Below are 13,714 nucleotides of genomic sequence, written 5' to 3'. Positions count from 1 at the left end.
ATAGCTTTTGCATAGTCAATTCTAGGAAAACTGAGAGCTGAAAGTGTTGAGTTGCATCTACAAATGGAATAGTTTGCCATTTTAAACATATTTGTATAAACCTGTTTATGATAAGGCTTTAACCCATTTTCTTTTTTAAGCATGTAAATGTTCTGGCCTTATTTTATTTTGTATTTTAATGTCGATATATTGTTATATCAACTTGAGAAGGGAAACATAATTATGTCACACGTGTAGCCTAAATACAGTAATGCCTTCTGTTACTGTCTGTAATTCACTTTAGGTTGCCTTTGTTGGTTTCTTTTATCATATATATTATTAAATACAACTAAGATAGCAATGAAAATAGGGAAACTACTTATTAGGAGGAAACATTGAGGTGTTGGATTTCTTTTCGGTCTCTAACACTACAAGCAATAGTTAAAAGTTAGTTAACAGTTAATCTGCTCACTGACTTTCATTTTCTTTTAAACAACAGAAGATGATCTAACGTGAACTAACCTTAGAAAGTCGCCTACCAATACCTCTACTTCTGGATGTGATCTCAAATACTTCTCGTTGTCGATTCTCGTCTTGATCTACAAATCAAAGAAAATGCATTTCAAGCTTACTTACTCAACAACATGCAAATCAAGCTACGCTTTGTGGCTATCTAAAGGTAGCGTTAGATTTTCAGCGATGTACAATTCAGCCGAACTGTTACCTTGAACTGTCGCAGTTTCTCTTGCTGCTCAGCGTTTAATACACCGACGTCCAGTTTAACCAAATTTCCTTTTCCAGCCATAATTTCTCTACAAACGTTGGTCTAATTTATCACCTTACAGTGTCCACCGACTGGCAGTTGGTAAACGTTTGAAGCCATATTCCGCAAAAGAAGCTGGCCACCTGTGACTGACAGCGCTATACTAACAACTGTTGCTATGGAAACAAGATTCAGCAATTATGGCTGCTTCCGCAAGATGGCGCCACATAACAGAACGTGTCCTGCAAATCTGGCAAAAGAAGACCGCATTTGTTGGCTGGATCTCAAGGAGTCGCCGAAATGGGTCACCCCTGTCGCGGCCGCCGTGACGTAATCGGCCTACAAAGGCCCATGAATTGAGACACAGCCGTTATAATGTTCGTTGTTCTGTAAATTATTCGTAACCTACACTCAAATGTGTGCACACATCTTTTAAGTTAGCAAGCTTTCAGTCAGATAGCGTTTCCTCAGTTAATGGTTTCATTGAATGCTGTGATTATTTTGCGTTTTATTAATTACAAAGTTATTTATCGCTTTGTGTGTAGAGGCTTGTATTGTGTGAAACACTTTGTGTTACATTTTACTTGTATGAAAAGTGCTATAGGTCTACAAATGAAGTCCAAATATGTATTGATTGATGTAGCAAGTGAATGCAGCAGCACAAAAGGGAAAAGGAGCATCATTTGATTAGCCTAAATGCAAAACACCTGTGTCAATCAGTTGAACTTTTGTGGCTTAACATCAAGGGAATTGTAGTCCTGGGTATGATGGACTACAAGGTAAAGGTTAACACTAAGCTCATTGAATACACAAAATGAACTATACATATAACAAAATAGAATACATTGCAATAACATTGCAAACAAGACACATCCTGTCTCAAAATGATGCAGAAAAACTAGTCCATGCATTTGTTACTTCAAGGCTGGATTACTGCAACTCATTGTTATCAAGTTGTGCCAAAAAGTCGCTTAAGACTCTTCAGTTGATCCAAAATGCAGCGGCATGTGTATTGACAAGAACTAGGAAACGGGATCATATTACTCCTGTATTAGCGGCTCTGCACTGGCTCCCGGTAAAATACAGAATAGAATTCAAAATCCTTCTCCTGACTTACAAATCAATTAATGGTCAGGCTCCAGCATATCTTAAAGATCTCATAGTACCTTATAAACCAACTAGAGCATTGCGCTCCCAGACTGCAGGGTTACTTGTAGTTCCTAGAGTCTCTAAGAGTACAATGGGAGCCAGAGCATTTAGCCATCAAGTTCCTCTTCAGTGGAACCATGCTTCCAGTTTGTGTTCGGGAGGCAGACACACTCTCCACATTTAAGAGTAGGCTAAAGACTTTCCTTTTTGATAAAGCTTATAGTTAGGGCTCGCTCAGGTTTGCCCTGGATCAGCCCCTAGTTATGCTGCTATAGGCTTAGACTTCTGGGAAACACCTCCCTGCTCTCCTCCCCTCCCTCTTTATCTATCTGTATGTATTTATGTAAAGGTATGTTACTAACTCATCATCCCCGGAGTTTCTGTGTCTCATGTGGCAGGTTGCCACTGATAAAGTTTACATCAGGATCAGGAATCGTAGCTGCGCCTGCTGCCCTGGTCCTGCTGGACACCAGGAAGCCTTTTTGACATTTTCCTGGATTCATCCAAACTTTCTCTTTTTCAACACATCATTTTCTGTCAAATGTTGTATTTGTACTATGTTGTTTATCCTGTACATACGACATCTATTGCACGTCTGTCCGTCCTGGGAGAGGGATCCCTCCTCAGTTGCTCTCCCTGAGGTTTCTTCCATTTTTCCCCCTTTAATTATGGGGTTTCTTTTAGGAAGTTTTTCCTTGTGCGATGCGAGGGTCTAAGGACAGAGGGTGTCGTAACCTGTACAGTCTGTAAAGCACACTGAGACAAATGTGTAATTTGTGATATTGGGCTATATAAATAAATTTGATTTGATTTGAATACGCAACAACAGAGATGAATGCTATGTAAACCTCAGGCTTCAGCCATCATCAAACTGAATATATTATAGTTGTTTCATAGCAAAACCCTCAGGTGGAAATAATCAACATCACCCTCTCTACAAAGAGTAACCCTGGATTGTTGCATATTCTATCTTGTTGTATATTGTGAATTATGCATATTAAATGTGCTTAGTATTTCTTGATTGTCTCTATAGACGTGTCTTTAACTTGTAGTCCATCAGGACAACAATTCCCTTGACGTTAAGCCACACAAGTTTAACTGATTGACACAAGTGTTCTGCATTAAGGCTAATCAAGTGATGTTCCTTTTTCATTTTGTGCTCCTGCATTCACTTCTTACATTTTCTTTCCTTGAATAAGGTCTCTGAAATAAGGTTTTGCCAGATAAATGCCTTTCTGGCGGCTGGGTAACTGGGGAACTGTCACTGAAACTATTCTTTTTTTAGGCCATGCTAGCATCATGACTCTAGGGATGGTAATGTCGGCCTCTCTCAGTTGGTCGACCACTTTGGCCTAGACTGAAATATGCAAATATTGTGAGTGAGGAGTTCTGCAGCTACCAGTTTTGAGCAGTTATAATTTAGACTTGTATCACCAAACTGCTTGATTCCTCGATCTTTCTTTGGAGAACCACGTAACCTTGAACATGACGATCAACCCGACTCAATCAGTCTAAAAGGGAGGAAAGCACATGAACAACTAATGCTTTTGAAAGCAACTTTTTGCAAACAATTTTTCCAAACCTTGTAAAGAATATGTGGAAACGGAAAGAACAGGAAGTAAGTGATATATTTGATAAACCTTAATCACATTATATACACACACACAGAACATGAGGTGGAGTGCTAGATGTAAGCCTGTAATTAGGCCTACGCTTAGTCTACAGTTTATAAACACTTTAAATTGACCCAGACATGGGAGAGAGTTGCTATCATGCTACTCTTAAGACAAATACAACAACAAAATGTCTTTTGGAGGTATTTTAGGTATCAGTTAGAGATAGAAAAAGTGACTATACAAGCTGTTCTTGAGTTTGCTTCCGGCAGAAGCTCATTGGAGAACGATAACAATTTTAGGTCCATTATCCTCTGGTTCATCACTCCCTATGGAAAAAGAAATAACTTGTGTTGTTGAAGTGTATGGCTTCTATCCTCTCCTTCAGCCTATGTTGTTCTTCAATTTCTTCTTCACATCCTTCCACTTCGCTCCGTGGGGGTTCTTTGAAACGAGGAGGGGCAAAGGTCACCAGAGCATGCCCTTCTGAAGCCGTTGGGGAGGAGGGCATAGGCCGAAGAGAGTCCCTACGCTGGCTGACAACACTCAGACTCAGGAGTTTAGACATAAATCTGTCCTTGTGTCTGAAGTGAAAAACAACAACAAGTTGAGTAAAATTATTTGCTGAGGTTTGAAATTGAGTAACTCATGTTAAAAATGTATCCATGTTTGTTGTACATCAGGAAATACTATTATTTATATATATATATATATATATATATATATACACTACCTGAATATGTAGAAAGCTAAAATGACAGACAAGAGAGCAAATGAACCAGAGAGCCACAGGACGTGACGTGACTCGTCGTCTTCACCTTGCACTGGTTCAGGAACTGCAGTAAAGACAGGGGGAGACCGTGAGAAATCCTGATGGAGTTGAATAACATCCATGCAAGTATGTTTGTGTGTGACTGAATGTGTGTGTGTGTGTGTGTGGGAGATAGGTGTGTTGAGCCATGTTTCCTGTGGCTTGTTTCGTTGTTGAGCCTCAGTTATTATGAAGACATGACTTCCTGTTGAAACCCAGTGGGGCACAGGGGGGTTTTCAGCACTAACAACATTTAAGAGTTTCCTCGCTCTCGGTCTTCCCGCCCTCATCTGTCTCTCTCACACACACACACACACACACACACACACACACACACACACACACACACACACACACACACACACAAATACACACACATGCAATCACCTAATTAACCAAGGTGTTTTACTGTCTGCTCGCTATCTTACCATCAGACTCATCTCCATCTGCACCAGAGCCTTCTGTGTATACTGAAAACTGCAAGTTAGAGAAGGTAACACAAGAGACGGAGTGAGATACTGGAGGCAGGACAACAACTGTATGCAGCACAAGTGTTATGAGAGCATGAATGATTTTAATGACACATCGAGACTCTTACCGTTGTGGAAGCGAGATCCTCATACTCGGCTGACGTTTTAGCTGAGGAGAGAGACATCCACACAGATGAAATGTTATCAAAAACATATATTTTATCTGGACATTAAACAGTTTGAAAAGAAAACATACTGTACAGTGGATAGTGCACTATTGCAGTGTTTTCCATCTGTAGATTGGGAACTCCAGAAACCAGCAAAACAGGAACCAGAAAATTATGTTTCTTTTTTGGCTTTCAACTTATTACAAGCCGAAAAGCTTGAGAACCACTAATCTAGATATATTTCTGTAATTGTACATTCAATTTATATAGTTTTGTTTAATAAACTGCATATGAAATACTATATGTGCAGATATCTAACCTCCTAGAAAGTATTATATATGTAAAGTCACATTACCTGATCTAAAAGGTCTTTAAATACCAGCTACTCACTAATTCACAGCTTACGTGTAGTTTGTTAAATGTGTGCAATTCCTTTATTGTCATTGCACAAAGTACAACACAATTAGGTAGCAATCCTGATGGTGAATTCACACATATCAAACCGTAATAAAAATATAGAAAAATACAAATATATATACATATATATTATAAATAAAGAAATATGTATTTTATACTATAAAACAGGTAGTTGAGATTTCCTGGGACAAAGTGGCCCTATATACAAGTAATGAATACATTTAGGAATACATTTGTACAAATTGAATATACTAAAGTGCAGTTGGAGCAACAAGACATAACACTATTACTCTTCTCATCTGACTCACAAGAAAGTGAATTTCCAAAATATCAAATAGATATGAAGGATTTCAAGTTGAAAGCAGGATATGTTAGAAAACACAAAGATACATGCTCATGTGTCACGCTCATTTTAAATGGGGTATATTTAATTTTGCATCAGGATATGAGGATGCATTCATAAACTTTTTCTAAATACTTTCAACAGTGTGAACATGTATTCAGGATACTGTGCACAATGAGTAAACTCTTTCAGATGGAAGAAAAACCTCAACTGAAAGAGGTTAAAGTATGTACGTATGAGAGGGTGTTTATATAAACAGCATCTTTGGAAAATCAAACCATAAGGGAAGGAAATAGGAGGCTTTCCTTCTCAGGTTGTCATGACTACTCTTGTCCAGAGAGTATCATGCATTACTGGGCCGATAAAGTTCAATGATTTACAGCACATATGTCAGAGTCAAGGCCCGCGGGCCACATCCGGCCCGCGAGAAGGTTTTTTACGGCCCCTGGGATGATCTTGATTTATTATTAGAACCGGCCCGCAGCCCGCAGATCTTTTACACGCACCAATACTACATTTCCCACAATGCAACGGTGACGCACCGAGCAGTAGGCTGCTTCATTTCAATATTTATTGGCACAGCAGTCGTCAGCATCACAGTAAAATTAACTTTCAGATACCCATCAAAAATGGCAAAACGGAAGGTGGACACTGAGAACCGGGGGTTTCAAACAAGGTGGGAGTCGGAGTATATGTTCACGGAGGTAGCTGGAAAACCTGTGTGTCTTCTGTGTGGAGAAAGTGTGGCGGTACTGAAAGAGTATAATCTGAGACGACATTATGAAACGAAACACGCGGACAAAAACAAGAATATGGACATGGAACAAAGGCTACAAAAGGCAGAGGAATTAAAACGAGGCCTCAAATCTCGACAGGCTCTGTTCAAAAAAGCCAAATCACAAGGCCAGGCTGCTGTCAAGGCCAGTTTTATTTTGGCAGAAGAGATCGCTAAATCAGCCCGGCCATTTACGGAGGGGGATTTCATCAAAAACTGCATGATTAAAGTTTGTGACGAAGTTTGCCCAGAAAAAAGGCAACTCTTTTTAAATGTGAGTCTGAGCAGAAACACCATTGCCGAGAGAGTAGACCAGTTGTCCATCAATCTAAAAGAGCAGCTTGTGAAAAAGGGAAAATATTTCATTGCATATTCCTTGGCTGTGGATGAGAGCACCGACATTTCTGACATTGCCCAGTTGTCAATTTTCATCCGCGGAGTGGACTCCAGCCTAAGCGTGACAGAGGAGTTTTTGGCTTTACGTCCTATGCATGGCACAACTACGGGGCATGATTTATATGAAGAGGTGTCAAGATGTGTAAATGAGATGGAGCTGCCTTGGGAAAAACTCGTGGGTTTGACAACCGACGGAGCACCTGCGATGTGTGGACACAGGAGCGGACTGGTGGCGAAGATACGTACTATGGACCCTGAGCAATAAAACAATATTATTACTGAATTTTCAACAAAAACTGTGACCTGTGAGAGGCAAGTGGAGAACAATAATTCTGGTGATTCATTTAGTGTGATTTAAAATATTTAATCTCCTGTATTTATGACTTAAGATCCTCTGGATTTTGATAAAAATATTTTTTTCATCTGGCAGCTGAAGTGCACCACGACCTCCATGTTATAAATAGGACTAAAAAGCATTCATGATTTCTTCCAGAAAGTTGAGTTTTAATTACAATATTATGTGTTTATAATTTAAAATAATTTTGAAAAATTATCCCATATTTTAAGTCTGATCTAAATTTTTGTTCTCTCTCCTGTTTTTATGACAGAATAAATGTGTGTGCGTGTGCATGTGTGTTTACCTGTCCAACTGCTTTCATAGATCGGTGCACTCCAGTCACTCCAATGACCATCATACTCTTCCTTAGTTCTGAGCTGTATCTGGTACTCAACACCAGGCATCGCATCCATTACACTGTAGGAGCGCATGTCGTTAATCGACTGTATCTACATAGACAATCACAGAAAACCAGATAAAAACACCTGTCACCTGAGTGGAAAGTAAACACACACTGACAGCTCAAAAACTCTATTTGTTTTCAAGCACACACCTGCCAATAATCCAACGAGGATTTGAGAGGTCGGTATTTGATCTCGTAGATAAGTTCATAATAGCGGTCTTGAGACTTCCAAGACTTTGGTAAATTCCAGGAGACCGTCATCCTCGTCTCCTGTCCTTCCTCCTTTCGGACTGACACATCTGATGGAGGGTCGGGCTTTACTGAGGGAGCAGGAAGAAATATAGTGAGGGCTTTAATGATCCTTACATGAGACCGAACACACACATGTGACATGGACACACCTGCCTCGACACACACACTTACATATGTTCAGAGGAATGAATGACAGCAGGGAGCTGGTGGCATTGCCTTCGACGCTCGTGACGCACAGGTAGGCCATGTGAAGGGTTCTCAGCTCGTCATCATTGTGGTTCATAGCACACCAACAGCGGGAGTACAGAGATGAATATGAGCACTGCAAACGAAGGAATGCCTCTGTCGGACTGAGAGAAGAAATAGAACAGTTTCACTCACACATAGCTCAGGCTAAGATATAAAAACATAAAGGATATAACTTGCTGTTGAAGCTTCAACCTTTTGCGTTGCTTCTTCCAGTGTGAAGGCATCGGTAGCTCTCAAAGCTATGATTTCAAAGTAGCTTCGCCAGCAATGCTAATAAAGGTTTAGAAATTCAACTTCAACTGAACTCTGTTCATGACTTTTATTTCAACTGATACTTCATTCATTGCTTACTCTGAAACGTCAACTTCTCTTAGCACTTTCATTTCACTATTTCAAATGTCTCAACTGCACAATTTCTGCAGCGAGCACACACTTTCTTCACGAAATGTCCCCATTTCTGCTTAATTCGCCTTTCAATTCTAAAACATTCAACAAAGACAACAAATGATCCACATATGGCATGGTGTATACTCCTTGAAAAGGTGTCAAAGAGGAATAATTGAAATGATTTATTGCACATAATAATGTGTATTGGGACCTGCTAACACAGGGGACTTTATGTTGTATTTGTACTATGTTGTTTATCCTGTACACACGACATCTATTGCAGTCTGTGCGTCCTGGGAGAGGGATCGCTCCTCAGTCTCTCCCTGAGGTTTCTTCCATTTTTCCCCCTTTAATTATGGGGTTTCTTTTAGGAAGTTTTTCCTTGCACGATGCGAGACAGAGGGTGTCGTAACCTGTACAGTCTGTAAAGCACACTGAGACAAATGTATAATTTGTGATATTGGGCTATACAAATAAATTTGATTTGATTTATAGTCTCTTTGTTGTTGTTCCTGGCCTGGCTCTCCGTCTCCAGCTTCTGTTCACTTTCCTCAAACCTTCCTCTCACACATCAGACCTGCCACGAACCATCCACCAGATGCCCTCCCACCTACACACCTGCTGCCATTTCCCTCATCGGCTCTGCCTGGCCTGCCTCACCCACCTCCTCACCTGCATCTCATTCACACTTCAGCCACTACACACGTCCCTTTTGTTCCTTGTCAGATCATCGCCGCTATGTGGTGTTTTGTTACCTGTTTTCCAGTCACCTGCCTGCTGGACACTCTGCCTATTTAGACCCTTGCTACCATGTAAACTTAATCTTTAATACATCTCTTAAGTAATCCTGCTACCTCCTCAACTCTCTGTATTTGGGTCAAATCCCTATTCAAGTTTTCCCTGCAGCGTAACAGAAACAACATCTAAATCATAGTTTGTAAAGTATTGTTCACTATTTTCACACGTGTGTATATGTTATACTGTTAGTGTCCTTACCTTTTACTGAGTAAGAGAGAGCAGTTAGGCGATATAGTGAAGGGCTTCTGAGGTGCCCACTCACAGCGAATCTTACTGCTGGGTGACCTTTTGTAGCAGGACAGGCTGGGAGTCTCTGGAGGATCTAACAGAAGACAGTGATATTGTACAGTCATCATTCATTTGTTGTCGTCTCTACATCAACCACGCTGTTAATCACCGTCACTCTCATTCACTGGTAGGCTACGACAAACGATTATTTTTGGAATGGATTAAACTATAAATGACTTTTTAGGTCAGCTGAAAATAATGAAAAATGCCTATAACATTTTACCGGAGTCCAACATCCAATTTTTGTCCAACCAACAATTGAAAACACAAAGGTATTCGATCAACAATGAAAACAAGAAGAAAAGCAAATGTTTTCTTTAAGAATGAAAGGACAAATATCCCATGGATCAAATCCAATTAACACTTATAACTTCAATCATCCGTTACAACATCATTGTCGTTGTGCCTTACCTGCAACGTTGACTTTTACGGAGAACCTCTGTCTGCCTTTGTGATAACAAGTGTACCTCCCAGCGTCTGTCAGTCTGACTGTGGACAGAGACAGGGAAGCCCCTCTCCTCTCAAATGTGATTTCTCTGTCTTCTTTTCCCACTGTCTTCCCAGTTCCACTTCCACTGTAGCCTCGACTTTATGCCCCTTGTTACTCTTCCCCCTTCCTCCCCCTCCTCCTCATAATCGCCATACTCATCCTCCTTGTTGGATTCACCCTTTACCAGTCTGCTCACACCGGTTGGCTGGACTGTGTGAGTGCTGGGAGAAGTTGTGTTTACTGCATTACTATGTCCAAGGCTTTTGTTTTCTCCTGCATCAGTGGGGATGGAGGAGTAACCCTCACGTGCAGTCTTCTCCACAGTATGTTTGTCACTTTTCGTCGAAACTTCAGTGTTGCTTATAATGTTTACAGTGGTTGGGTTAACAGAAGGACTCGATCTTCTGTTGGTGTTAGAGCTGTTTCTGGCCTTGTTGACCTTTACTCCGTCCACTTCAACATGACCGCTGCAGGTCAAAACCAACTTACTGCCCGGGGTTAAAACCAACACACCAGGGGGAGGGGCTGCGCAGAAAAAACAAACCACAGAAATCATGATTTATAGAGCTAATATAAAATAATGTTTGTGACGGTGAATTGTGTGAATTAAAAACGTGTTTATTGCACATTCATATCGTATTTCATGGAAGTCCTAAAAGGCAAATGAGAAAGAAACATTCAGGTTATCCATTTTCTAAGTCTAATCTAAAATGTTTTTCCTCACCGTGACTTAAGAACAGGTAAAAAGGTTTATAAAGTTTTGGCAGGTACATTTTGTTTTTGTTTTATTAATACTCATTTCGGCCATAAGAGGCTGAAACACACCACTACCCTAAAATTGTGCTTCTCATTTTAAGTAGTGGATTTTCCCCTCCCTTTAAAATGTTTTACTTTCAGACATTATATTTAGTTTGCTCTGATACACGATATAACAATATTGTCATTGAATTTAAAATACACTTTCTCTTGACACATACATAAGTTGATTATATAACTTGCTAACACAAAATATATGTTTAGAGTGCATGGAGAAATGAAAACATTAGTTTTAGTCCTATTTAGAACATAACATTAGTAATGGTGCATTTTAGCCTCACTTTAATTTCAAACATGTAAACTAACTCCATGAAACGGTGATACTAATAACTTAACGTTAGTTATTACCAAACATTATTATATTTAGAGAGAGGACTCTCTGGCAAACACAGATAACAAAAACAATACACGTTAAAGGAAAAAACTTGAGCTGGACACTGTAAAGAGTGTGAAATTCGCTGACACTATAGCTCATTAGTGATTTCCCAGAGTATGTATTAAAAATAGCGAGCAGGTTGAGGTCAATGCCATAAACCAAGCTGCGTTCACAGTACTATGTGGAAGTGGGAAACGTCAATTCCTAAAATGTGGTTGTTGAACGGCACAATCTGTCATAGTGCTCTTATACTACTATTGATACTAAGTACGGTCTAAGACTGCTTGCTTGTCACTAGAATATGGTGTATGAGAAGTGTTGAATCATACTTAATGAAGCCACGCCAGAACAGGGCACTGAAACCGAAAAAATAAGATTTGAAACAATTAAGATCTGAATTTGAAAACTTGAAATCTGCAATTGACAAAACAAGATCTCAATAAAGCTGCAAGCAGCGATGAACGGGTCCTCGCACAGAAACACGCGTCGGGGTTACTGGCGGGACGGGATCATGTGTACGTCTCCACCTGTTACATATAACTACCAAATGTCATACATGTAGGACACACGGCAGGAGCTGTTCTAGGTGGCGCTGTTGAGCCATTTTGTCACGCCCATGCAAAACCCCATATTGTACGTACTTTTTCTCCATGTTTGAACTGTGTGGCAAGTTTAATCGTGTTTTGGAGCACCTCAATAGGGTACTTCGACCCTGATGTTGTCAGTGCTCGGACCCTAAATATCAAAAATATATATGAAAGTGAAAAATAAAAACAAAGTTCCAGATCAAAACTTGAACTTTCAGTTTGAAATCTTTTTTTCAAATGATCAAATCTTTTGGCCTGGATTTAGCTCCATACATAAACTAAAACATATATAATTTCAATCAGACTTAGAATATGAAATATTCTTGCCTCTCACTATCACTACAGTATTTTGTACGTAATGACAAGTTCCTCTGTCGTGAGTATTGGTTTGAATAATCACAGCACAGATGGGATGCAATGTTGCTTAACCAAAAATGTTAACTCATTTTGAACTTCCTCTTTTAATAGGTCTCTCTTCTTCATCGTTTCTTTTTCTGCGCTAAATCATGTCCTCTCTGTGTCATCTCTCACTTATTTACATTTCTGACATCCCCTAATTATGTAGATTTTCTAATTGCACTCAAAACTCAGAGTCAATAATGACTTGAGAAAGGCCATAGCTGTATTTGTGTGTATGTCCTCCGAATTAGACTTGACTGGCTTGACGTCAGAAGTCCATTGCCCTTGTAGTGCAAACAAACACGTTTTTTTCCTCCCACTTTCCCAGTTCCCTGACTTTTTACTTAGAAATCAGATATGGACAATTAAGCCACACAGAGCAGACAGAAAAGCAAATCTACTGCTGTGTGTGTGAACTGGTTTTAGGTTCCATACATGTACACTTAATCTAACATTTTAATTTGCCTGATCGATGCATAAATCATTTGGATAATCAAAGCGTAGAGATTTTGACATCAAAGTAAAAGGACGTTATCCCTCCCTCCGTTTAGACCAGCACAACACACACATCCAAGGCTGTTAAAACACATTCATAATGCTGACTGAGTAGGCAGCATACAAAGTTATTTGTACATGCTGCCAATTAAGTCAAACCCTGAATTTAGAAAGAAAAATGTAGATTTAAAAATACGTTCTGTAAATATGATGTGAAATACGATCTGTCACAGAAATAAAAACAACTTCTACTAAACTATGTCGAGTTGCACAGTTTGATATGTGATTCATCTTATCGCAAGTCAAATAAAAAACTAGGACAATCTAAATAACAATAAAGTCACCTGAGCGAACAAAAAACACTTTACATTTGCTTTGGAAATAAAAAAATGAGTTTGTCAAGAATATGACATGTTCCAAAATATTAGCTAAACCGTTTTGACTCATTTAGTTAATAGCCGAGCAAACAGGTTTACATGGCAGGAACAATTGCATTAAATCTGGTAGCTTACTTTTTCTGGGACAGGTTCCGTCGACAGTGCCGTGGACCGGTGTGGCGCACAGAACACACAGCAAAGGGAGAAAAATCTGCATTTTTGCGCACGAGTCTCTCTCCACCGAGTCCTCACACCATCACTTAGACGCAGACAGCATCAGTTGATATAAGTTAGAGATTGTTGTGACTCCCATCTAACTTTTCATACGATGAAAAACAGCTGACAGTCCTCCCACAGACAGCTTGTTCAGTTACCGGCCTCCTCTGGTTTCAACAGTCTGCTGTCAGTAAGACTCGTTATTGTGAAATCCCAACTCTCTTCCCCTTGTTCAGCCTGTTACAGAGGAAATCCTCCTCAGTGTCAAAATAAAACCCCATGAAAGCTGAAAATAGGCTGCTATTATAATACTTATATTTAAAACCTCAGGAAGTCTGTCATACTCAAGTCAGCAACATTT

General features: G+C 39.7%; 2 protein-coding genes across 2 annotated transcripts in view; both read right to left on the bottom strand.

The window, feature by feature from the left end:
* The window catches only part of riiad1 (regulatory subunit of type II PKA R-subunit domain containing 1), a 3,316-nt gene extending 2,077 nt beyond the window's left edge, over positions 1-1,239 (bottom strand). Inside the window, exons 1-2 of the mRNA XM_029452180.1 lie at positions 704-1,239; positions 502-578 (exon numbers count right to left, since the gene is read on the bottom strand). Coding sequence (XP_029308040.1) covers positions 502-578; positions 704-784 — 158 coding nt within the window. The 5' untranslated portion in view covers positions 785-1,239. The remainder of the gene's footprint in view (positions 1-501; positions 579-703) is intronic.
* A 2,261-nt stretch (positions 1,240-3,500) lies between these two features.
* Positions 3,501-13,507, bottom strand: il6r (interleukin 6 receptor). Its single transcript, XM_029452179.1, is given in 11 exon segments — positions 3,501-4,088; positions 4,238-4,340; positions 4,744-4,792; positions 4,914-4,954; positions 7,525-7,669; positions 7,774-7,943; positions 8,047-8,225; positions 9,508-9,631; positions 10,009-10,159; positions 10,161-10,612; positions 13,273-13,507. Coding segments are annotated over 11 exon segments (1,758 nt in total). The 5' UTR covers positions 13,355-13,507; the 3' UTR covers positions 3,501-3,826.
* Positions 13,508-13,714: the final 207 nt, after the last annotated feature.

The sequence above is a fragment of the Cottoperca gobio genome, chromosome 16 (genome assembly GCF_900634415.1).
Source record: "Cottoperca gobio chromosome 16, fCotGob3.1, whole genome shotgun sequence".
Classification (NCBI taxonomy): domain Eukaryota; kingdom Metazoa; phylum Chordata; class Actinopteri; order Perciformes; family Bovichtidae; genus Cottoperca; species Cottoperca gobio.
Note: the sequence above shows the minus strand (reverse complement) of the source record. Positions and strands in the feature narration are given on the sequence as shown.